This window comes from Pongo abelii, chromosome 4 (genome assembly GCF_028885655.2).
Source record: "Pongo abelii isolate AG06213 chromosome 4, NHGRI_mPonAbe1-v2.0_pri, whole genome shotgun sequence".
In the NCBI taxonomy this organism is placed as follows: domain Eukaryota; kingdom Metazoa; phylum Chordata; class Mammalia; order Primates; family Hominidae; genus Pongo; species Pongo abelii.
Window position 1 is genome coordinate 68,186,813 of NC_071989.2, and position 25,851 is coordinate 68,212,663.

General features: G+C 40.2%; 1 protein-coding gene and 1 long non-coding RNA gene across 7 annotated transcripts in view; one reads left to right on the top strand and one right to left on the bottom strand.

The window, feature by feature from the left end:
* Positions 1–25,851, bottom strand: part of PDE4D (phosphodiesterase 4D) — a 1,542,529-nt gene that overhangs the window by 67,967 nt on the left and 1,448,711 nt on the right. For all 6 annotated transcript variants that reach the window (XM_054555584.2, XM_063724112.1, XM_063724113.1 and 3 more), the window contains one exon: positions 1,898–2,010. In XM_054555584.2, the coding sequence (XP_054411559.1) occupies positions 1,898–2,010 (113 nt within the window). The remainder of the gene's footprint in view (positions 1–1,897; positions 2,011–25,851) is intronic.
* LOC129059409 (uncharacterized) overlaps positions 1–25,851 on the top strand; it is a 28,437-nt gene that overhangs the window by 1,984 nt on the left and 602 nt on the right. Inside the window, exon 2 of the long non-coding RNA XR_008525278.2 lies at positions 23,140–23,182. This is a non-coding gene — a long non-coding RNA (uncharacterized LOC129059409). The remainder of the gene's footprint in view (positions 1–23,139; positions 23,183–25,851) is intronic.

Here is a 25,851-nt window from a genome sequence, read left to right on the forward strand (position 1 = left end):
TTAACTCAAAGTCTAATCTGGGGCCTTCATAATAAAGCTTATTTTTTTAAAATCCCTGTCTTATCTGGTGCCTTTAAAAGAAAGGAATCATTTTAGGCAATTATTATGACCTAAAAAATTTTTGTATCTTAACATATAGATTAATTCCTTGACAGCTGAAGTCATTTACAATACATTATTAAATTTCACATTCAATTTTAAATCCAAACTAGATCTCAACATTAAGAATATGGATTTTAGGGAAAGTAACTAGCTGCTCAAATTCATTTAGCTGAAAAACTACTGTCAAATCACCTTGAAAACATACACTAATGCTTGCACATTGCTAAGTGGCTTTTGATTCTGCTCTTCCTTTTCTTACACAGAATCAACCACACAATAGAATTAAGAACTCAGGCCCACGGCAAAGTGCTCCCATTTAGCAGTTAAGACACTGGACATATTCAGCAGATGTCTACTGCTATTGAGAATCAAATTATGAAAACAAACTATATTTTATAAAACTAAGAATTTGTTACCCAAATGAGAAAAAGGTGCCTAATGCCACAGCAGGGGGTAAAAGTCCCAGTAAGAGAGCAATAATTGGTCATTCTGATGAGGAGCTGTGCCAAATTTAGAAATGAGGCACAAATGACAAAAAACAGAATTGATCATCAGTGTGGACATGGGTAGGTCAGTGTGCATACGGGTAGGTTAGTATCTGCTGGCCGTGTCTACAGAGCCCCTTTTATTTATTTGAAGCCAACTTTTCACTTGACAATGCTACCTACAAAAGCACCGTTAATAGATAAGACAATCAAGTGGCTGTTATGCCGTGGCCTTTTTGTAAAAACTGCATGAGAACAGGTGGGATAAAAACCATAGAAAGGTAGAAAAAAAAAAGCATCACTCATTGAAAGATATGTGCACATAGATGAACTGTAAGATAATATAACCTTCTTGACCTTGTAAATAGGTGGCCAAAAATACTTAAATATCTTGAAGAGGCAACTATTACTAATTGTCACACAACATTACCAGTCCTTACTGGCTGAATCCTTCAGCCATCTGCATACGACATGCACAGGCAAATAGCCATTAAAAACATGCACAATTCCAATTATCTCCTTGCATAACTAAAGACAAAAAGAACAGGAAATCCAAAAAATACGGCAAAACTGAAAACACTATACCTTGCCTTCCGTGCTATATTAAGGCTGTCCCAGGCTGAAGGTTACTTCTCAGCCCTCAAAACTCCATTAACTGCCAAGACCAGCACCTTAGCACATATGGCACAGATGCCTAGTTGAAGCCTCCTTGTACTAAATGACCTCAAAAAACTGAGCTTTCTTTCCAAGATTAATGGAAACAAAAGTAATGATCATAAGGAACCTTCTAACTCTGTTAATGTTTCCTGCGGATATGTATGGCCAACTGAATATATAAAGGCTCAGTTCTTGCGGGGTACCCTGACAACTAGATGAATTAGGGTGAAGGTTCCAAGTTCGATGAACTCTTCTGAGTTTGAGTGCCCTAGGTGGTGACATTCAAGTGATTTCACAGACATTCACCAATTCTTATTTTCAACCGGGAATCCCAAGAACACCTTTAAACATGCAATGCCCACGGACCCTACTGGGTTTCTGCTGCAAGGGCACAGTGTTGTTACTTAGGAACCCTGTGTCTTGGGAGGTACTTAAATTTAGCACGTCAAATTGCTTTTGGAAAATGTTTATCTGGCGTGACTAGGAGAGGCAAAGCAAGGAAACAGGAACCTCCCTCTAAGGAGCAGAATAGCCAACATGCAGTAAGCCTAAAAAACCTCTCAATGTATTTCCCGGGGCTATGGGTACCAGCGGCTCGCCGGCATGGGAATCAGCAGCCTGGGGGCATCAGTGACAGCAGAACCGGGGCTTACCTTGTTGGAAGCCATCTCACTGACGGAGTGCCTGGTCTGTAGGGTCTCTAGCTGGTCCAGACACCAGTCCAGCTCCTCCAGGGTCTCGCTGGCCAGTTTCTGGTAGGCCTCCTCTGCGAAGAGACAGGGAAAGGGGGACTCAGTTCTCAAGCGCTTCACGGGTCCGCTAGCGAGTTCAAAGGGGGCCATCCTGCCATACCCCGCCATGCTCGGATGCCCGGTGTCGGCACATGAGGGCTGCTCCTTCATATTGCCCAGCCCGGCAGTGCAACGGGGGCGGAGGCTCTGCTCGCGGGGCGGCCGGCCTCGGGGAGGCACGGTCTCTCCAGCTTGGCGTCTCGGGTCGGCCTCCAGGGAGGGCGTGCAAAGAGCGGCGAGCCAACTTTCACACAGCGACGCGGGCGGAAAAACCACTATGCGACTTTTCAACTGTGCGGCGGGCCCAAGTCCCAGTCCAGGAGCCCGGCTCTAGCGGATGGCGAGGGGGTGGCGCGAGCGCTTGGGTGCCCGCCCCACAGAGGAGCGTCTGGTCCACAGCCGGATCTCCTGGGTCCCCAACCCGGAGCCGCGGCCCCACGCCCGCCCCGCCTTGCCGAGCCTTCTGCACGGCACTTGAAGTGAATGAATCAGCCGCGGCCGGGTGCGCGGCCACCACGTTTCCTGTTTTCTTTCTCAACTCCTCGGGCGGCAGGCGCAGCGCAGCTCCAACGCCGCAGCTTTCCGGGAACACTCCCCCTCACGCCCCTCTCGGCCCCTCGGCGCTGCCTGGCTCCTCCTCAACCCCCTTACGAAAAGATTCCGAATTGCAAAAGCCTGTCCCTGTCCGTGCCACCCGCCGCGTCCTTCCCCTCGGGCTCTGCCCCGGGGGCCCCGCCACCTCGCAGTGCCATCCACCCCGGCGCCGCCGGGCGCCACTCGCTTTGAAGTGCAGACGAGGAGGCGCGGCGCGAGCGTGTGTGTCTGTGGGGCTGCTGTGGGACTGTCTGTGCTAGGAGAGCGGCGGAAAACCCGGCGTGGAGCGCCTGCAGCCCGCCGTCCGGGGTCGCGCCCGCCGCGGGGCTCAGGAGGGACTGGCGCGCAGGCGCGCACGGCCGCGCACCTGCCCCGCTGGAACCCCGCGCGCCCCGCCGGGCCACTGCCCTCCAGGTTGCCCCGACCGCTGGAGCCTCTGCGTCTCCACGACCGGCTGCTTCCTGCGAAGTTTCACAAACAAGGTTATTTAGGACCCTCAAGGTTTCTGAGGGTTTAAGTTTTAGGGTTTCTGGGGGTTCGTTTCTAAAGGCTTAGGATTCACCTACTTCAAGGAGGCAGGGTTGTGGGAATTAAGACTGCATTCTTTTTCTACCTAGCCCAGTCCCTACTAAGTACCAGACTTCCAAATGTTGGGGCGGACAGAAACAAGCAAACAAAATATACAATGTTGTGGGGTCGGAACGCTTTATAATTCACAAATTTGACAATAGGCTGCATTTTCATATGCCGAATTGCCTAAGAGTTATCTTAAAGGAGCAGCAATGTGAAAGAACCACATGGTAAGGAGAATTTACGCATGTCCTGCATACTACCCCTTTCCCCTGTGAGTTGCACAAGACCTAGATGATCTTGGGCCAAGGAAGAAAATCTGGAAGGGTGTTTCTACCCACCATGTGCAGAGTACACTACAATTTTGAGAAAACGGAAAGACCATATTCACAGGCATAGAGAAGCCTGTTCTGTTTACAAAGGCTGACCCAGGGGACCAGGGGCACTGTCCCTAAGCAGATCAGTTGTGGGAGAACTTTTCTACATTAGCATGCAATAAGCAAACCATTCACAGTGAGGAGAAGTCAAACTCCCAAGAGTCCATTTGATAAAACTTTGTCATTGTCGAGTGGAAAGAAGATACTGAGAAACTTACACGAAGTAGTGGGATCCCTTGTCTTTGTCTTTGAATCTACAGGTATTGGAGAAGAAATTCTGCCCTTGAAATTTAGACTCCATAAATTATCATGGCACAAAAAATAAATTCATAGATTGAATTTAGGCTCCTGGGATTTTTGAGATAGCTTTTTATGTGAACTTTGTAAAAGTTAGAGTAACTTTTAAAGTAGTTGTTACATGTGCCACGTGGCTTATTGTTATCAAGAATTCTTGAACTATTTACTGTTCACTTTGAGTACTGTAGGTTAAAATTTGCCTCTTTTTTGTTCTACTTCCTCCACCCCGCAGTCTATATAAATATATACTTTAGATGGACAAACAACTGCCTAAACCTTGCCAGGTGAATTAAAGTTTCAGACTGAAGCTTTTTTTTCCCTTAACAAGCTTAAAGATATTAATAATTTTAAATGGTAAATATAAAATACCTGCTCTGTATAGCTTCCCCAATTCTAAGAATGTAAAAAATATTACATGCTTGTTATACAAATTGAAGCATTACACACAAATATAGGAAGTCCATTGTAACCCCACACCCTAAAGATCACAAACAATACTTTCGCCTATGGCTCTAACACAATCATTTTCATTTTACTGAATAACTTCCATATGCAAGTATAGCATCACCTAGTTGCCATGGTAGTACATCTACTATATGGTTTGGTTTTGATATTTTCCTCTCTCTCTCATTCCCATAATATAGGAATGTAGGAAATTTTAAGAGAATATTGACTTGTTTTATGATCATTTGAGCTGTCCATAGTTAGCCTATCCAGTGGATTAAAGATGCATAACCATTGTGTCTGGGATTTGTTCAGTGCCATCTTTTCAATCATTGGTTACAATGAAGCTGGGAGTCCCCTCTGAGGTTTGGCTTTCTGTGGCTCCTCTCCCCTGCACTCCAACTTTCTCAAAGCCTGAGCCTCAAGTGATTTCCCAGTAGCTAAGTAAACTGCCCCCTTCCTCCATCTTCACCAAGTTCCCAAAGCTTTTCAGAAATCAAAAGTACAAACTCAGGCCTCAAATCTAACAGGATGTGGCTCCACACATTATATTTCAGTTGTTATTTTTTAATATGGAAAATAATTCAGGAAAGTTTTGGCTAATGCTTCAAGACATCATGCACTTTATACACAGGATTTGTTCTTAAGAAGGTAGTGTAGTGACAGGAGGAACAATTTACTTCAGAATATCCATTTTATGTCCAAGCCATGCACCAGCCATTTTTGACAGACAGGATTTGAGTATGATGATAAAATGGTGTAAGCATATATTTTAAGTTCTAACATCTGTATAAATAAGAAAAATGAAAAATCACTGGAACACATCTACATACTAGTGAGAAAATAATTACTAACAACAGAGTAAAGTTTGCTCTGTGAAACTGTTGCTCAAATAAACAATTATTCTTGATATTAGGATAGAGCTGAGAATATTGCTTTTTTTCCAAATTTCTAGGTGAATAGGCAATATAGCTAGCCACGATTTTTCAGGATCACTTGTAAAGCTTCACTTTTAGGAATTTTAACCCCAAGTGTTCTAAGACAGCAAGTAACTGACCTTTTCATCCCTCCCAACAAACCTCAAAGTGGAGTTGCCAACTATCCTACAGGAAATTGAGTCACCACACCAAGCAACACACCTAAATGTCGACAGCTAGCAGGACAAAAACAGTGAGCCAGTTTAATTTTGGCTTTTACCAAGAACACATACTGCATTCATTAATAAAATACTTCCCCTCAACCCCTGCCAGAGTAGTATACACTGTGGCTCTCCTTAAAAATACATGAAAACTCTTTAACTGCACCAAATCTTACTAAGTCAAGGAACTAAACAGAGAAAAACACCCAAGTAAAAACTATTGGCTAAACTCCCTGAAGGCTGGGAGAGGGCTATGGAACAGCAACTGAGAAATAAATTGAGCCTTGAAGTCCCCTGCTACAACAGCATCAGTTTTCTTCAAGGCACCTTTGAACTATGTAACACCCGCATTCCGCTCAGGCTCTTCTGTGAACAAACAGTCCTCAATTCTTGCGGGCCAGCACTTGGCTTCTGTCACAGTGATATGCTTAGAGGTTCCCCTGACACATGGCCTGAAACTGTGCCAGGGGCTCCAGGAGAAGATGCTGAAGCAGCAGCTTCCTTTTGAAAAAGGAAAAAAGTAATCACCTCAGAGCCACATTAGTTAGCTAGAGGTTGAGGTCGTTTTTTGTGAAATGTTCAGTCCATTACTCTTACCCACAACTCACAGTGATGTTGACCATTGAGGTAAAAGGATCCACTGTACGGGATGTGTAACTATGTGGACATTAGTTTCTTTGCCAACACTTGAAGGTCTGCTAAAGGACTGTGTCGGCTTGTCATAATTCCTAGATAGACCTATTGGTATACATGAAGAGAACAAGTCCAAAAAATACCACTTACTTTGGACATTATTTGTACGCCCTTAATTAAAAAAAAACAAATTATAACAGTTGAGGTCGGGCGCAGTGGCTCAGGCCTGTAATCCCAGCACTTTGGGAGGCCAAGGCGGGCAGATCATGAAGTCAAGAGATCAAGACCATCCTGGCTAACACGGTGAAACCTTGGCTCTACTAAAGATACAAAATACTAGCCGTGCATGGTGGCGGGCGCCTGTAGTCCCAGCTACTCGGGAGGCTGAGGCAGGAGAATGGCGTGAACCCGGGAGGCAGAGGTTGCAGTAAGCTGAGATTGTGCCACTGCACTCCAGCCTGGACAACAGCACAAGACTCTGACTCAAAAAAACAAAAAAAATTATAACAACTGATCCAGATATTTTATTATTATACTTTAAGTTCTAGGGTACATGTGCACAACGTGCAGGTTTGTTACATATGTATACATGTGCCATGTTGGTGTGCTGCACCCATTAACTCCTCATTTACATTAGGTATATCTCCTAATGCTATCCCTCCCCCTTCCCCCCACCCCACAGCAGGCCCCAGTGTGTGATGTTCCTCTTCCTGTGTCCAAGTGTTCTCATTGTTCAATTCCCACCTATGAGTGAGAACATGCGGTGTTTGGTTTTTTGTCCTTGTGATAGTTTGCTGAGAATAATGGTTTCCAGCTTCATCCATGTCCCTACAAAGGACATGAACTCATCATTTTTTATGGCTGCATAGTATTCCATGGTGTATATGTGCCACATTTTCTTAATCCAGTCTATCATTGATGGACATTTGTGTTGGTTCCAAGTCTTTGCTATTGTGAATAGTGCCGCAATAAACGTACGTGTGCATGTGTCTTTATAGCAGCATGATTTATACTCCTTTGGGTATATACCCTGTAATGGGATGGCTGGGTCAAATGGTATTTCTAGTTCTAGACCCTTGAGGAATCGCCACACTGTCTTCCACAATGGTTGAACTAGTTTACAGTCCCACCAGCAGTGTAAAAGTGTTCCTATTTCTTTTACACCTGTTGTTTCCTGACTTTTTAATGATTGCCATTCTAACTGGTGTGAGGTGGTATCTCATTGTGGTTTTGATTTGCATTTCTCTGATGGCCAGTCATGATGAGCACTGATCCAGATTTTTTTAAAATAAAAGAACTACGACAAAAAGCTCCTAAGAGCAATTACTTAAATCTCCCTAACAAGTTCCAGCTTCTCTTCTCTTAATTCTTACAAAATTTCCCCTTTGTTCTAAGGAAGGAATTGATACTGTCTACAGTAGATAGAACTGGAAAAAATGATTTCTATTTCACTGTGTATTGCTTTGAGCTAGTCATTCCTTTAGTTTGCTACAGTAAAAGATTTGTGTAAGTCAGGTCTAACTTTTGCTGTCTTAATTTTTTTTCCTCTATACATTTTATCTGATGGGAAATACATGAAGGCTTTGGATTCTCTTTCAATGTGTACATGTAATAGGTTTAAGCTGAGTTTGCTAGTGGCAAGCCGCTCTCATCTCCAACTGTATTTCTGGCATCAAATTATTGTTTTGAAGTATTTTAAAATTGTATAAAATATATAAAACTTTACTTAGTACTTCATAAAGCTTCCAAAGGAAAGGTGTACAATTTTGTGACAGTTTTTCTTTTATCTTCTCACTAGCTACAATTGTTTTTCCGAATGTTGCCTATGGCTCTAGTAGAATTTTTAAGTGAAATAAACATGAGGTTGGCTTTCATTGACTTTTAGTCCCACCAGTAACTCAACATTTATTTAGCACTATGTGCCATGTACTTTATTAGAGGTTGCAGAAACAAGATGATGAAAAGAGTGTGTCCCTTACCCAGAGTCCAGCAGAGGAGGTAATTTCAGCAAACAACTGTAGAATGCACTCTCACAGAAGGAAGCATGTGGGCTATGGGACAGTAAAAGAGGACTATTTAAATCAGACAGGGACAGAGGTGGAGTGGGAAAAGGCTGAGTCCTCAAGAATGAAATGAAAGAGAGTGGGAAGGATTTTTAAGAGAAAAGATGAGCAAGTACACAGACCTATGATGAACAAGATGTCTGTGTCGGCCGGGCGCGGTGGCTCACGCCTGTAATCCCAGCACTTTGGGAGGCCGAGGTGGGCGGATCACCTGAGGTTGGGAGTTCAAGACCAGCCTAACCCACATGGAGAAACCCTGTCTCTACTAAAAATACAAAATTAGTCGGGCTTCGTGGCGTGTGCCTATATTCCCAGCTACTTGGGAGGCTGAGGCAGGAGAATCGCTTGAACCTGGGAGGTGGAGGTTGCAGTGAGCAGAGATTGTGCCATTGCACTCCAGCCTGGACAACAAGAGCAAAAAAACTCTGTCTCAAAAAAAAAAAAAAAAAGAAAAAAGATGTGTGTGTCAAAAAAGAAATAACCATGAGTAGAGCCTTGCTTAGGGGAACAGATTCTGGAGAAATCTGAGAAATCCTCAGCCACTGGCCATCTCAGAGACTGGCCATGTCAGGCATCTGCAGGTAGGACTGTATCTTCAAGAGTAGGAGTCACAGAGTGACTCAGAGTACTGTGTGACATGGGATCTGATTTTATTTTATATGGAAAATTCTAGCGCTATGCAATTAATGGAACTGAAGAAAGTAAAGTTGAAGTCAGTGCAACCATTATCTTTGACCATATTAAGAATAAAATTAAATAACTTATAGACCATTTGCTTCTCTGATGATTATTCTTATCTAAGACAATCTCTGTATTAAAATCCTACGTAGACATATGTTCCCACAATATGTCAGGTATGAACAGAAGGACTGCCCAATGTGACTTGAAAGGGGGTGAACTTCTTGCTCTTAAAAACTACAACCTTGTAGTCACTAACTTATTAATCATACCATAATAAGATGGAGAAAAAAACAATGGAATTCACCAGAATTTCTTTCACGAGAGTCTGCCTGCATGAAAATGTTCGATAAGGCTATTTATGACAGAAGGTGAGACTTTGAAGAGCTTTGGTTTGGGTGGAACTAATCTGTGCCTCATCTACACAGGAAAGGGGAGGAATATGCCAGTTGCTAGAGAGGGAATATGTATGTGTGTGCATGTGTGTAAGCGCATGAGAGAGTGAGAGAATGTGTGTTTGTGTGCATGCGTGTGTGTAAGAAAGGAGTCAGCTTGGTCTCTGTGTGTGCATGTATGAAAGGGCATGAAAGAGCGAGAGGGAGAGAGAGAGAGTGTGTGTGTGTGTGTGTGTGTGTATGTGTGTGTAAGAGAAAGGAGTCAGCTTGGTCTAAAGGGTAACTCCAATTTGTACATTTTCCCTTTCTCCCAATCATCAATAAGGTTATTGAAGGGGTGTGTGTGTGTGTGTGTGCGTATAAGAGAAAGGAGTCAGCTTGGTCTAAAGGGTAACTCCAACCTGTACATTATCCCTTTCTCCCAATCATCAGTAAGGTTACTGAAGGTACAAAATCCCAACTTTAAAAGATTTTTTGTTTTGTTTTGTTTTATTCATTGAAGGGACTGAGCTTGAAGGCCAGATTGGCCCAAGTAGAAATGTCTCTCTGAGCTGACATGAGAGAAGAGGCAAAGAAAGAGGAGAAAGCTTTTATAAGACTAGGGAAGCTTTTTGTCCAGAAAATTGGAGTTTGAGCTAAGTTTAATTAGGCATCTAGGTTGGGGGCTTCATGTGACATGTGTGCAACTGTGAGTGATATTATTCTTTGAAAGAAACTGAAAGAGTGGAGAAAGATTCCAATCTCTATTCCACTATATACAAGCAATTCCAGGCAGTTCAGCTACTAATCTTTCTAGGGCCTTATTTCACCTATAGATTGGAGATAATAACAAGAGCCTTGTAAGTTATTTTAGTTCAAGTGAGAGGTTGTGAGTTAAATAATCTTGCATTGATTGCCTAATAGATTCTTTTCCCTTCCTTCTCCATTGTATCTTCACTTTCTCCTGGACTTATCTTATGTCTCTAACTTAAATGCAAACATTCTATTAATTTAAGTGAGCCTATCAACTAATACCTAGGTATAACCTCGGGGTCCAGAAACTTAATAGTTACCTGGAACAGTTTTTAGGGTAGCTAGAAAGAAAAAAGAATTTCAAGGAATGAACAGGGATTCATTCTGAAGAAGTCCACTTAGAGAACACAGGCCATTCAGGAAGCTACAAACAGGTAGGGATATAAAGTTTAGATCAGACAGTGGACAAAGATAAAGATGGAGAACTAGTCTTGGAGGACTTGTATACTATTCTAAGACAATATTTTCTTCTAAAGAGGCCATTAAAAATCTTCTAAGTGAGGAAGTCACATGGTCAGATTTGCTTTTCGAAAAGATTACTCTGGGAATAGTATAAAGGCAGATCAGAAAAGTAAAGACCAGTTAAGAGGTTGGTGACCAGATAAGGAGAAAATCCTAGGCAGTCCCTGAAGGGGAAGGAGAAGCTGCAGAAAGTTAGGAGGAAAAACTCTCAGGAGCGAAGAAAAAGGAAATGTCAAAGGAAAATATTGTTATGGACTGAATGTTTGTGTCTCTCCAATATTCATATGCTGAAATCTAATCCCCGGTGTCACAGTATTTGGAGGGAAAGCCCTTGGGAAGTAATTAGGTCATGAGAATGGAGCCCTCATGAATGAGATTAGTGCCATTATAAGAAGAGGCCAGAGGTTGCTCTCTTTCTACCACATGGATACATGCCACGTGGGCAGTCTGCAACCCTGAAGATGCCCTCACCAGAACCTGACCATGCTGACACCCTGATCTCAGACTTCCAGCTTCCAGAACCGTGAGAAATAAATGTTTGTTGTTTAAGCCATCAGTTTATGGTATTTTGTTATAGCAGCTTGAGCTAAGACAAATGTCAAGGCTTTGCCATTGATATTCACTACAGACCGTGTATACCCACGGGTTTGCGCTAAGATAATTTTCATTCCAAACACGTATTTCAGCAACACAAGACTAAAGAGGGTGTTAAAGAATGCTACTGAGGAAGCTTTTGTCTGGGAAGTTGTTTGAACAAAGTTACAGGACGATTTTTGCAAACAGGTTTAAAAAAAGTTATAATTATGTATGCTATTTATGTATTCTTGTTGTAATTTTAGGAATCAATTTTATTTCCCTGGGGGGACTGTAGGAGAGCAACTGTGTTTCCATCATATACTATCAACCTTAGGATATAACAGTCTTTTGTTCTTTACCTTTGTTAATTACTGCATACAGTACTCCTTAGAGAAAACAAGGAGTTTGAACAGATTATCTTTAGCGCCTACCCAGCTCTAACATTCATTTATTATCTGATTTCTGAAATTGTACTATCTGGGTTGGGTGTTGGTTTTAAGGTTGTTCATTGTAGTTAGCCTGGATGGGGTCAGCTATGTTTGTAGAGGGAATTCCTAAACTGACCAGTTACTTGTCAAGGATCCCATCCAATACCACGATCCTGGAATTCTGTGAGTTTAGCTCAACTGTTCTTCAGGGGTACATGTTTTCTATTTGAAATTGAGGTATTCTCAGAAATAAAGCTATTAATAAATAGAAAGTTCTGGAGTATATTTACACTCACTCTGCTTATCTCCACTCCTACCCCTACCATATTCCCATCCAATACTTTGCCAGCTGACTTACCAATTTCTTCTTAATTTCTGTAACTGTCACCTTCAGTCAAATTCTCATCTGTGTATTTCTAGATTCATATAATGGTCTACTACTGGATCTCCTTGGATTCACTTTTTCTCAACATAGTCCTATTTATAAAGTCAGAATAATCTTCCTTAAACCCTGGTTTTATTGTTTCATTCTTTTAAGAACCTGCTGCACAACTCTCTCCTACTTATTGTATTAATGTCACACTTCTGTTCACATAGGCCTTTTTCGGCTGCTTTTCAATACCTTTCCCTTTTATTTACATCTAAGACTATCCCATCCAGGACTGCCCATCTTAGCCAATCTTTCCACCTGGAAACAATTTGCTGGCTTCTTCTTCTATGACTTTTCTAATGTCATTTTTATATTTGTGTCTAGGCCTTTCTATAACTGTCTAGAAAATTCCTGACATTTACAGGCACTCAACAAATATTTGTGAGTGAATAATCAATAAGTATGCTTGTTTTCTATCAGATAAGAATATTTATTTCCAAATGAGATTCAAACAGTAATACTGGCCTGGGTGTGGCTTCCTACATGTAATCACCCTTGTCTATCTCTTGTTCTCAGTCTTTTGCTTTCAAACTCTTTCTCTTTTTTTAAAAGAGTATTAGGAACTAACATTGCCAAAATTTGGTAATGGTCAAGCAGATCATGGTGTCTTACTGAAGTGAAATATTAACATTAAAATAAAAATGACAAGTATTATGATATATCATTCATATGTAATGATCTTTACAAAATAGGGTAAAATTTTAAAAGAATTCACCAATACACCAGTACAATGTTTGGGAGAAACAGATGAATGCACAAAGGTGCATCTGATGCAAACACCCCCAGAAAAATGAGCATAAGTTCATATTATCAATATTTTTTACTCTAAAAGTGTTCACTGACTTCCCTGAAGTCACCAAGGACTCCAAGTTAAGAATACTTTCCTGAATGAAGAAAAGAAAGCAATTATTTTAATCAACACTGCCCCAGAATCTTTTATTCAGAATCGCTATCTCTGCTTTCTTCTTCTTCTTTTTTTAACTTTCTCATAAATCTCTGTTTAGCATTTATATCTCTCTCACTATGAGATACCTAAGGGTTAAGAAGTAATGCCAAAGAGACATTTGTTCCAGTTGAAGACTGGGTTTAAGAAAAAACACACAGCCGGGCATGGTGGCTCACACCTGTAATCCCAGCCCTTTGGGAGCCCAAGGCAGGTGGATCACCTGAGGTCAGGAGTTTGAGACCAGCCTGGCCAACATGATGAACCCCGTCTCTACTAAAAAAAATACAAAACATTAGCCACGCATGGTGGCAGGTGCCTGTAATCCCAGCTACTTGGGAGGCTGAGGCAGGAGAATCACTTGAACCTGGGAGGTGGAGGTTACAGTGAGCCGAGATTGTGCCACTGCACTCCAGCCTGGGCAATAAGAGCGAAACTCTGTCCCAAAAAAAGAGAAAAAGAAAAGAAAAGAAAAGAAAAAACACACAAAACATTTCCCAAAAAGACTAGGCCCTTTTAAACAGGCTATGAACAAGAGTCTCAGAAAGGTAATTTCTTATGTACAACTTTTAATCTCATTACTTGCATTATAAGCAATACATATGAGTGATAAGCTTGTTGGCCTACTGGTAAACCTGCATTTGTTAACTGTGTATGCATTATAGAGAACAAATTTCAGAACTCAAGAGTATATCGGTTATATTTGGCTTATCCAGTTGTATATGAACTGGCTCTATACACGGATAAGATAAATTAGTTTTATAATTTTACAAGAATATCTATGGAGATTTAGATTTGGCTAAGAAAGTTATTATACGCACAGAAGAATCCACAACCTGTAAGAGCTCTTCATGGGAAATAGTGTGATAGATCAGAAAGAGCATGGACTTTTGAGTCACTCAGAACTTGAATTCCAGCCTTGCCATTGTTCTAGTTGCATTGTCTGAAATAAGCCATTTAAAAGACCTGAGCACATTGTATACATTGAGAATTACAGGGTTATTATGAGAAATGCATAAGAAATGTAAAGTACCAAGGGCTGTATCTGACATATAGGAAGTATTCAATCAATAGTAGGTATACTGAACCACTTTGCAGAGTTGTTTAAATAAGTTAATTTTAAATAAGGTAGTTAATATTTGAGAGTTTCCTTCCTTTTTCACAGATTCTCAATCCTAAAACAGTTACTATTTTTCTGTCATCACCATCAACCCTCAAATATTAACCAGTTCTGAGCCAAATGTGAGTGAACAACCTATGATTTAGAATAGCTTTTAGACCAGGCACAGTGGCTTACGCCTGTAATCCCAGCACTTTGGGAGGCTGATGCGAGCAGATCACTTGAGGCCAGGAGTTCGAGACCAGCCTAGACAACATGGCAAAACCCCATCTCTACTAAAAATACAAAAATTAGCCAGGTGTGTGTGGCACATGTCTGTAGTTCCAGCTTCTTGGGAGGCTGAGGCAGGAGAATCAATTGAACCCTGGAGGTGGAGGAGATGGTGCCACTGCACTCCAGCCTGGGCAACAGAGTGAGACTCTGTCTCAAAAACAAACCAACAACAAAATAGAATAGCTTTCACAAGAACACACCAAATCATGAAAAGTCAACTATGTGGGAAGAATATGTATTCGTCATTGGTTAATGACAGAGCATCACTTACACTGAGGTTACTGGGAAGATCGTTTCGAACATTTCCCAAAGAATGTTCCAATCAATATTGTCCCTATAAGATTCTCCTTACTAATGACGTTTTGCAGTCAAACAAGCTTGGGAAATATTGTATATGTAGCCTTTTTACAGTGATTTCTAATGGACATGAACCTACCAAAAGCTAGAAGGTCCACAGCAAAATGACATATTTAATTTTATTAACAAGCATTATCTAAACCTGTTTGATTTTAGAATTCATTTTTCATACAACAACTATCACCTCTTGAAGAATACCTGGAATAGGTTTTCCTATACCTATACCTATATGTCAGGTAAGTCCAAAACATTAACAAATACATGTGTTTAGTAGGTTCCCATATGGTTGAAATCTCCACTAAGGACATTTTATTTCTCTTCCTCCTGACTTTGTATGCTATTGAGAAATGGTCAGAGAGTAATCTTCCTCCCTCCCTTTCTTCTTTTCTTTCTCTCATTTTTTCCCCCCTGAAAGAGAATAGTCAAAAAATCCATACATATTTATTGAGCCTCTCTGATGTGATAGTTGCTGTGAAATACAAGAACATGAAAGATTCAGCAGCCTGGGCCCAGGAAGGAACCATAATAACCTGCTGAGAAAATCAGACACATGATCGGCTGCTGCCTAGAGACAGTGTAAGGTAGCATATAAATCATTCAGCCTGGGAGTGCTACTGTAGTTCAAGCAGGGAGAGGGAGTTATGGACTGTAGCTCAGTGTGCTGGGTTTCAGGAAGAAGGTGAACTTGGATGTAGGTCTTCAAGGAAGACTGTGGTTTTAATGGCTGTGGGAGGAGGGAGTCTGCTGGCATTGTTTTCAGGTGTAAGAAATGTCTACAGCCTGAATAAAGGTTGTATGTGTGGGCAGTAAATGGGCTGGGTGGAGTAGACACATTCCAGGGAGGAGAAGGGAAATAGAGTTGAACACTTAAATGTGTGGCCTTGAGCTAATGGATAGTGTGGGAATTGGATAAGTGCACTGGTAGCCTAAGAGGATAGAATGGAGAAGAGAGAAGGATGGAGACTAAGGAGCTATTGTGGTAGTCCAGATGCAGTGAAAAGCAAAGAGTTGTGGAGGTATCCAGTTTAGTGGTCTACGATGACAGTTACAAGCAATAGAAAGAGTATGACATTGGGAACAGTGGTTCAAATGCTGGCTCTGCAACTTAGCAACCATGGGGCAAATTTGGGCAAATTAACTTCTCTGTACCTCAATTTTCTTTTTGTAAAATAGGGCTAAAAATACATTCCCTAGAAGGTGGCCTCCAGGCCATTTTCCCACACTTTATTTGAATGTTAAAACTAACTTTAATCTAAAAATCATATATTCATATCTCTATCTTTTTTGGGGGTTCAGTTCAACTTAAATGTGTTATTTGTTAAAAACTTGTAATTATCATCTATTACATGTAACATATAAGAGCTGCTTTTAATAGTAATTCATCTCCTCCCTATCTTTTTTTAAAACATGGTCAAAATTAACAAAACAATCTTGTATTTTTGATACTAGTAGTGGTATCACTACTACTAGAGGTACAAGGGCTCTTGTACCTCTCTGAAAAGTAGCATAATTAGCAACAGTATTGATGGTATCTGCTACTTTAGATTATTTAAACTGTAGTCACTAAGGTAAGCAAGAGGAAGAAGGCATGTCATTTATGTGTTTTTCATCCTTAAGATTAGCGTTTGGAAGCATATATTATTCCACAGCAATCCGGATAGGTCTTGCCATGCCCTGATCCTGTAAGCCCAAATCTTATTTTGAATACTGCAGCTTTGCACTTAAATGACAGCTCCTTGATAAAAGAAAAACAATTGCCTAACAATTTTCTTCCAATTGTCTGAAAACATAATGGGTGTACATACACACACACACACACACACACACACATAATCTCTAGGGCATATTTACTAGATAGTATTATGTAATGTGTAGACATTTTAAATTATGATAATTAAGACAAAAATATGTGTAGAAGGTTTTTGATTTGAGACAAATTTGAGATTTACTAAAATTAATTATTGTATGTGTGTCCTTATTTTCATTACGTATCTTCATTCTTGAAGTATAACTCTTAAATTGTTGAATTAAGTTTTATGAATTAAGTTTTTTTTTTTTTTTTTTTTTTGGCCAGGCATGGTGGCTCATGCCTGTAATCCCAGCACTTTGGGAAGCCGAGGTGGGCGGATCACTTGAGGCCAGGAATTTGAGACCAGCCTGGCCATCAAAGCAAAACGCCATCTCTGTTAAACCCAATCTTGTGCCTCAAGTGAGGCACAAGACTCACTTGAACCTGGGAGGCAGAGGTTGCAGTGAGCTCAGATCGTGCCACTGCACTCCAGCCTTAGGGACAGAGTGAGATTCTGTCTCAAAAGAAAAAAAGTTTTTTCCATTTTTACCAACACCACTATTCTCAATTCATCCACTATTTCACTAGGAATTACTAATTCAGTTTACATAAACTTTTGCTACAAATGTATTCAATGAAGAAGCTTCTGGATATTTAGGTGCTACATGCTAATTTCAATCGGCATATTTTGTTTTTCAAATTTGTTCTTGGTGACCCAATAATTATACCTGTCCACCTTGAAAGTGTCTTTCTTCATCACCTTCAAGGCCACAGCTAACAAGACCTTTGAAAAAAAGTAAACAGTAGAGAATTTCAACTTCTGTGAAGACCACCGTCTTCTTCTGAATCCCCAGACTCCACTCATACAAGGTTTTGGGGAAGATTAAATGAAATGAAGCAGTGGCTTACAAAGTTTATTGACAGTAAACTACAGTAAAATTTATATTTTATACTATGACCTGGTAGATTTGTTTAAAGTAAGAGGTGCTCACTTTTGAAGGCATGTGGATGCCGGCTTTCAGTAATATAAAAAAAAAATGTACAAAAAGGTTTTATACCTATATTTATTTTTAAAAGGTAGAGGAGAGCAGTGAACTCCTATTTAAAGAAACTCTTGTGTTTTATAAATAATAGTCATGGCAAAATTTGTTTACAGTCTTTAACAAACCATGCATTTCAGTATAAATTAAACCAATAAAAAGAATGATATATATAAAATATAAAGGAAATGTATATATAGGAACAGTATATACCATACACACAAGAGTAAATATATATTCGATCCAATACAGAGAATTGAAACACAATTTAACATGAAATAATATTTATCCTTACTATGTATGATTCACTGTGATGTTTTCTATTTTATTTAATTTTTAAAGTATTAATTGTGACCCACTAAATTGATTTTGAAATCTACCAATTGGTTTGAAAACACTGAGGTAAGAAATTACCTTGCTTAATAAATGTTAGTTTTGTTTCCCTCTTCTCTCTTCCTCCCTTTTTATAATTAAAAAACTCTCCCTCTACTTCTCTACTTCACGTGAGAGTAGAACACATCAAAAGATTTGAGCTAACTACTGTGCCTATTTTTTGAAGTAATTTCTCCATAATGTGTGAGTTTTCTCAGGGTACTGCAAGTTTACCAACAGAACACATAAAGCAGCGGCCACTCACTGAAATGCCTATAGGAGACAGACAGACCATGTGAATGAATGAATGGCATGGTTGGTGGGCATTCTGGGTGCAGTGGCTAGAACTGTGGAGGGTAGGAGCAGACCACCGTATATCCTAAGCATTTCATTGGCAAATGAACAGGAGAAGGACACCTTTCCATTTGGCCCTCATTTTCCTAGATCTTTCCTCCCTTCCTCTGTCAATCCCTCCTACATAGCCTATGTTCCCAAAGCACCTCTTGTATTATAATAATAATTATTATGATATCTGTCCTTAATCAAGAACTTATACTGGATTTTTAATGCCTTTAGGTCTCCCCCAAACTTCAGTTCATCTATTCGAAGTCCCTATAAAATCTACCTCCTTAGACTTGTCTGCCCCCATTATCCCCTGTGGTTGACCCCACCTCCATCTCTGTCTTTTGTCAGCAAGTTTCCTCAGAGCTCCCTCTCTGCATACTTGTTCATGCTGGGTTGTTTTTGCCACTTGATCATCTAGACCTTTTTCCCTCTTTCCCTCCTTCTATTCAATTTCTGCCTTTCACTGCTGTACAAAGGAGGGGCAGGGAGGCCCTCCAGGGTGGAGGGAATCAGTCTTGAGATAACTGAGAGATTCAGGGTGATGAGTCCCAAAGTTGAAGAGAATCCACATACTTCATCTGTTTTCGTTTTACCTAGCAAGGAGCCTTTTCTATAGACAAAGTTGGGAAACCAGAGGTTATGACGTGATTCATCTTTGCCTACTTAAACTTTAGCTTGATTCATCACTTCTCAACAAATACTTGTTGAACCCCACCAGTAATACGAGAAGCTTGGTATTCTATGAGGTGCTCAACTTACAAAGCTTAGTTCAGAAGAATTCTGGCCTCAAGGTGTCTACCATCTAGAGGCAAACAACTAACAAATGAACAAATGCAGTGATTTCAAAAGAAATTAAGGTGTGCTGTGGTAGAGGCATGCACAGGTCAGAAAAGTTCAGAGGTTCCAGCCAGGCTTCCTGGGGAGGATATCCATGCTCCCCTCCATCTGGTAGTTCATGATCAGAGTTTGCAAGCTTGGCTGGGATAGAGGGAATAGTGTGTGAACCACAGGAGTGGATCTGGTGGCTCAGACACGGCAAGAACCAGCTCATGGCACTAGGCTGCAGGCACACCATGCACAAAACAGTCTTTTCTTTCCCCAGTTCTCCAAATTCTCTAAAGTGGAAGCCTAGGAATGAGGGTAAGAAGGAGGTAGGGAGCTACAACCACTGGAGCAAAGGACGAAAGAATGGGCATGAGTGTCTAAAAGTGCAGAAACTCAACCGACTGGATGCTGAGACAATGTTTAAAAAGGAGTTTTCTTTGTTTTTTGTTTTTTTTGCTTGTTTGTTTTTTTACTTTAAGTTCTGGGATACATGTGCAGAACGTGCAGGTTTATTACACAGGTATACATGTGCTATGGTGGTTTGCTGCACCTATCAACACAAACTAGGTTTTAAGACCCGCATGCGTTAGGTATTTGTCCTAATGTTCTTCCTCCCCTTGCTCCCCCAACCCCCACCAGGCCCCGGTGTGTGATGTTCCCCTCCCTGTGTCCATGTGTTCTCATTGTTCAACTCCCACTTATGAGTGAGAACATGCAGTGTTTCGTTTTCTGTTCCTGTGTTAGTTTGCTGAGAATGATGGCTTCCAGCTTCATTCACGTCCCTGCAAAGGACATAAACTCATTCATTTTTATGGCTGCATAGTACTCCATGGTGTATATGTGCCACGTTAAAAATGACTTTTTAAAGTGGCAACTGTGGGAGGCAAAGGAGAAAAAACAGGAGCTGCCAGATAAGGGAGTGAAGAGAACCCAGCACTTTGAGAATTCCGTTACATTTTGCAGCTTGAATTCATCACTTTTTGCTCCCATTATCTGCCTTTCTCCTCTCCATGAACTGGGCCCTGTGGACCCAGGATCCTGCTGTCTTTGCAGGGCAAAGAATGGTTAGAAATGAATTCATTAAGGTGAGAAACCATTGCTGGCATAATTCTCCCTCACGGAAACCTGGCACTTAAATTTAACCTGTTTGGTTAGATCCAGCTCTGCCTCCCCCATTTCTTTCTGCAGAAACAAGGCTGGCAGATCCCCGTTCCTCTTAATCCTTGAATGGACCAAATGCTGGGTTATGCTGGGGGCAGTGAGGGACTTTACAAACACTGAAATTTAAGAGAACAGTTTTTGGAGTAAGGCAGTCCTTGTTTCCAAATCTGAGCTTTGCCACTGACTAACTAGCTTGGCACCTCATAAAAGTGAATTAACCTAGCTTGTTTTCTAATTTATAAAATGGAGAAAGCAGTACCTATATCACAGTATGATTTTGAAAATTATTTAAATAGGACTATGTATGTAAAGCAGTGCCTGAAAAATAGCAAGTGGTCCTAAAGTCACTATGATGATGAATTTTATATGCAGGCACCTAGAGCATGTTAGGATTTTGGGGATCTTTCCCAGCTCACAGTGAAGCTTCACTCTTCTCCAACAGTCTGTTATCCAATGCTGGATAACTGAGATAGTCTTCCCAGCATTTATCAATGTGGTTAGGAACAGTAATCCTGGAAAGTATTCTCAAATTATTTATCTAATTAAACAAGCAAACCTTTTTAGCCCAGACATCCTAAATCTCTGTAGCTTGTCTTTGCTGATTTGGTCAGAATAGCTCAGATGGTAGGAAGGGCTTTGTGGGTGGAAAAAAATAAATTAGCAGTCTGGAAAACAAAAGATCTCTGGCTTAAAAGAGTCTCTAAAACAGGCTGATCAGCCTGTGTATTTTGCCATATTATCTAGCATTAGTAGGGGACTGGGAAAAATCCAGGGCTCCTTGTAGAGATAGAGACTGGCAAATATTGTGTTTGATGCATGAGAACCAAATCAGAAGTTAACTCTTTAAGTTATTAAATCACTAAACAGTCTATCACAATTATGTGTTTATTACTAGACTGAATTTCTCTGGGGCTGGAACCATATTGAATTCATTTTTTGATCTCTGGTGCTAAACACTGGCTGTCATATATTAGGTATCCAATAAATGTTTGTTGAATTGAACTGAAAAAGCATGAAACATTTCCCCTGTTAAGGCTTCTTTTCTATAATATTTCCATAGTTTCTAATGCATCTGAGAATCATTAACTGGACTGTTAGAGGAACATGAATATGGTTCAGGGAGCTACAAACTTCATGCTCTGAGATGTCACATGATTAGTGTAAGTTTTGTGCCAGGGGAGAGAAATCCCTAAGAGAGTGTTCTCCATACCCACCCAGCCCCAGTGTCCTATAGAGCCTTTCATTCTCCGGATACCTATAATGACTATTACATTTATTTGTTTATGTATCTATTGCCTTGTCTTCCTTATAGGTACAGAGTCCATACATCCCAATTGGCCTGGAACTTCCCAGGTCTATGCCTGTTATACCAGTGTAATTATGAATAGCATTGCCTTTCATTCTAAAAAGTGTTCTGGTTTGAATGCTAAATCATCTAGACACCCTACTTATGAGAGAGTTCACTGTACATCATTTAGTCGCCCAACTTCCCTCCCCTTGGAAATCTGGGTACTACCCTCTACCAGGGGCTTTCCACTATGGAGGCAGCTCTCTCAATCACAGCATTCAGGAGGTGTGAGCCCACACCCAACAGAACAGACACCTGTCTACAAAGAGACTCTTGGTGGAAGAAAAAAAAATCACTTCCGTAAGTTTAAGTCTTCCCTTTAAACTTGGGTCTCTTTTGCACATAAGAAACAAAGAATCTCTAATAATTACATCCTTAAATGTACTGAAATCTAGAAGACATGCCCATTTGAAAACTCTAATCTAGTAATTAAAGCTTCTCAGGTTAAACTGCACCTTAATAATGTAGCTTATTTTGTCAAGATCAGTTAAGGCCCTGTAATGTGATTTGGAATAAATGGACAGACAGAAATTAAAATGTGCTGGACAAGGTAATCAGAAATCTCACTTCATTCAGTCAATAACAATGGCAATTCAGCGGGTTCCTTTTACTACTGGGATGTAATTGTGCTTGGCTTTAATTTCTTGTAATGATGGAACAAATTAAATTACTTCATACTTTTAGGAACATTTGGCTACATCATGTTTTGGCGCTTCCATAAACCCCACTGGAAATTAAATCAGCTCTGTGGTTGCTCATTCTCCCTCTTTAGTGCCATGTCTGTCTCCTGTCAGCAAAATGGTAATATTGTCTACCTTAATCCACCAGATGCAGTTGAGTTAAAAGAAATTACCTCCCCCACCTCTTTCCTTTCAAATCTCCCTATTTGTAGCTATCCAATTTTGGCATGCCTGCTGGAACACAGTCTTGTTAGAACAAGCACGGTAATTCTCTCATGAGACTTTAGGACTCTCTCTACCACAAGGTCAGAATGTACCTGTGATTCAAAGTTAGATGAGGATATGAGTTGGTAAGAACATGAACAGCATCAGACAGTTTTCAGGACTCCCACTACTTTTATTTAGTGCTATCAGTTTTTCCTTTCCCACATTGCAGGTGGAGATGCAATCTTTAAGGCTGGAAATCTCTTGCTATATGCCATTAAAATTAATTAGTCTAGCACATTTTATCTTTAGGCCCTTACCTAGGGCAGGTAAAATATTCTAGCACAAAATAACACAACTTTCCTGAACACTGTAGCTACTAAGTTCGTATGGTAAAAGATTATACTATACATTACATTGCTAATAGAGTGTCGCAGACTGATATTAAATATTTAAAATGAATGCAGCATTATTAATAGGCAACATTGTGGCAGAGACTGCTAAATGTCCCCTAATATTGATGCTTTTCTTCATCACTTGTTTTCAAAATTACCAATTTTCATGTAAGCATATGACTGCCCAAAATAGAGAAAATTCACAGCCTCCTTGGTTGCCAGGTGTTGCCATATAACTAAGTTTTGGTGAATGAGTTGGTAGTAGAAGTGTTATGTAGATGTTATATAGATGTGCTAGAAACTTTCCTTAAAAGAAATTTGTCATCTATTTTTTTATCTGCCTGTAATTATTGTTTTCTCTTTCCTACTGGCTAGAATGTGAAGTTGATGGCTGGAGTCGGAACAGCCATATTGGATGGTGAGTTGAATTTAGCAACAGAGGCTACACCTCACAGTGCAATAAGATGGAAAGAGCACGTGTCCTTGAAGACTGTACTGGATAGAGGTGCCATACTAACTTTGGACTGCCTACTTTCAGATTTTACATGAAGGAGAAATATCTGTCTTCCTTAAGCCACTTCCATTTTAAATCTCTGTATTTACTGCTGAATAAAATCTCAACTAATGCAAACACCAATAACAAAAAATTCCTATTCACTCATGATATAGGACTATACCTTAGTCTTTTTTGTGTCATATATCTGTTCATTCACCATTTTTGCTTTGATGTTCAATAAACATCTCAAATTTAACATATCTATAAAAATTTTTTAAATTTTAGGTTCAGGGGTATATGTGCAGGTTAGTCATATAGGTAAATTGCATGTCATGGGGTGCTGGTGTACAGATTATTTCACACCGAGGTAACAAGCATAGTACCCCTATAGCTTAGTCTTAAGAAGAAGTATGTTCACATAGGCTAGGCTGAGATTTGGATGTTGGATGACTCTCTTCCAGCTTATTCTGATTTGAATATATTATGTGGTAGTAGATGGCTAAACTGCTTGCTTCAAAACTATCTGACAATGCCTTTTAGAAAGTCTGCCATACAAAACTACAAGAATCACCCTGGAGCTTCCCTTAGGCTTCAGATATTTGTCTTCCCTCCCCTACTTGGAAATCATTCCAGCCTGGAAGTCATTGTGAGGAACCAAAAAATGGTCTCCCTACCATGAAGAATAACACTGTTTCCATTATTGGGAGGCTTTCCTTCCTGCAGGCACTGTCCCTCACTTATTAGACACTTGAATAACAAGAATGTTCATATATTTATTGGTGTTTGTATCAGTTAGACGGTTGAATGATACGAATGTTCATATAGTTCTTCTTATTCAATAGTCTCACAAGAACACTATTCTTGTAAAGTCATTAAAAACTGGAGGGTCTTTTCATAATTATTTCCATGATTTGTCACCTAAAGCCAGTGTTCTCTCCTCCTGTCAATCTGATAGCTTTAAAGCTAAGTTCTGGTGGGGTCCAAGTCATGCCTGAAAGGTTTATCAAATGACATATTGCAGTCATATGGTTGGAGCACAAACACCTCTGAATGTACAATATTTTAAAGCAAAACAGTTTATGTGTAAGCTCTATGAGGTTACAGACCATGACTATCTTATTTATTACCAAATCCCCAGCTCCTAGAACAGTGCCTCTCAATATAAATCTGTCAAATGAATAAACAAAGAGTTTGCCTGCAGTAGTAAACTTGTTATTTGCACACACTCGAGGCCCACCTCTATGTGTATATTGTCAGTGAGTCAGCCTTGTGGATGACTCTGCAGGACTGTCTGTATAACATCCACCACAGTTACCAGGGGACCCAATTTTCATAAATTGCTCCAGCATCACACCCCCCTCTTACAGAGACTCTTCCTGTCCACTCTAATCCTTGACACATTGTCATCCTCACTCAGATTCCCCAATAGATAGAAATGCTGTTAAATATTCTTGGGTAGAGAGGGATAGGCATGCTCAAACTCCTTTTGGGGAAAAAAAATTGCAACTGTCAGAAATGTGTTAGCTATCTTCACAGATTATGAAACATAAATATCAATTATCTGTTCACAGCAGTGAAAGCCTGCATATTTTTTTTAAGATACCAAGTATAAGACGGCTATAAGTACCATATTGAGTAAAGACCTACCACTACCTATTTCAGTGAAGGGATGGTTGTGTTGCAGGGTCAGAATGATTACCCACTGGTTGACACTCCCTCTAGGACTAGAGGCAGCATCACCAGCGTCCACTCTGCTTCTCCACTGCTTACTGTTAAGGAGTAAGGCAATGGCATTATCTAAGTAGGAACTACTTCATTCTTTCAAAACCTGGAATTGGCTGATCAGAAGAAGAAAAACAGTATAAAAATACAGAAAGACAAGATTCTCTGGCTGTCCTAATGAATGCTAGCTAGCTATAATAGCACGGATAAGACAAATAACCAAACATATAAGATCTATTAATTAAGGGGAATCTCTATTTATATTAACTCATCTATTTTCTCTAAAACCAGTATCTAGTTATCTCCCATACATTGGCATATTGTGTATATTTGCAAAATTCAAAATGTTACTGATTTGACTTTTTTCCCTCAGACATCTGAGCTATCCCTCAACTAATAGTTGAGCTGTTCTTCTATAGCTCAGTATCTGAGTTAGAACTCGAAGTAAAAAGGTATAAATAAGTCATGCTATAAAATTCAAAGGCAATCAGATGTTTGAGACTATAGTTATACAGAAAAGTGTCCTTGTTCTTGGGACGAATACATCGAGGAGTTTAGGGATAGAGGGCCATGATGTGTGCAGTTTTCTCTCAGGTGGTTCAGAGAAAAAAAGACAACGTGTGTGTATGTATATTTGTGTGTATGTGCACATAGAGTGATACTGCAAATGAGGTGGAATGTTTACAATGAGTGAATGAATGGTTTTTTTTTTTTTTTTTTTTTTGGCACTACCCATGAAGCTTTCCAGTGTGTCTGAAATAACTTCCAGATAAAACATTTTTAAAGGCAATCAGAACAGTAGCAATGAATAATTCAATTATTTCATATTTGAGCTGTCTTTCCTGCCACCCCCACCCCCTATAACACTA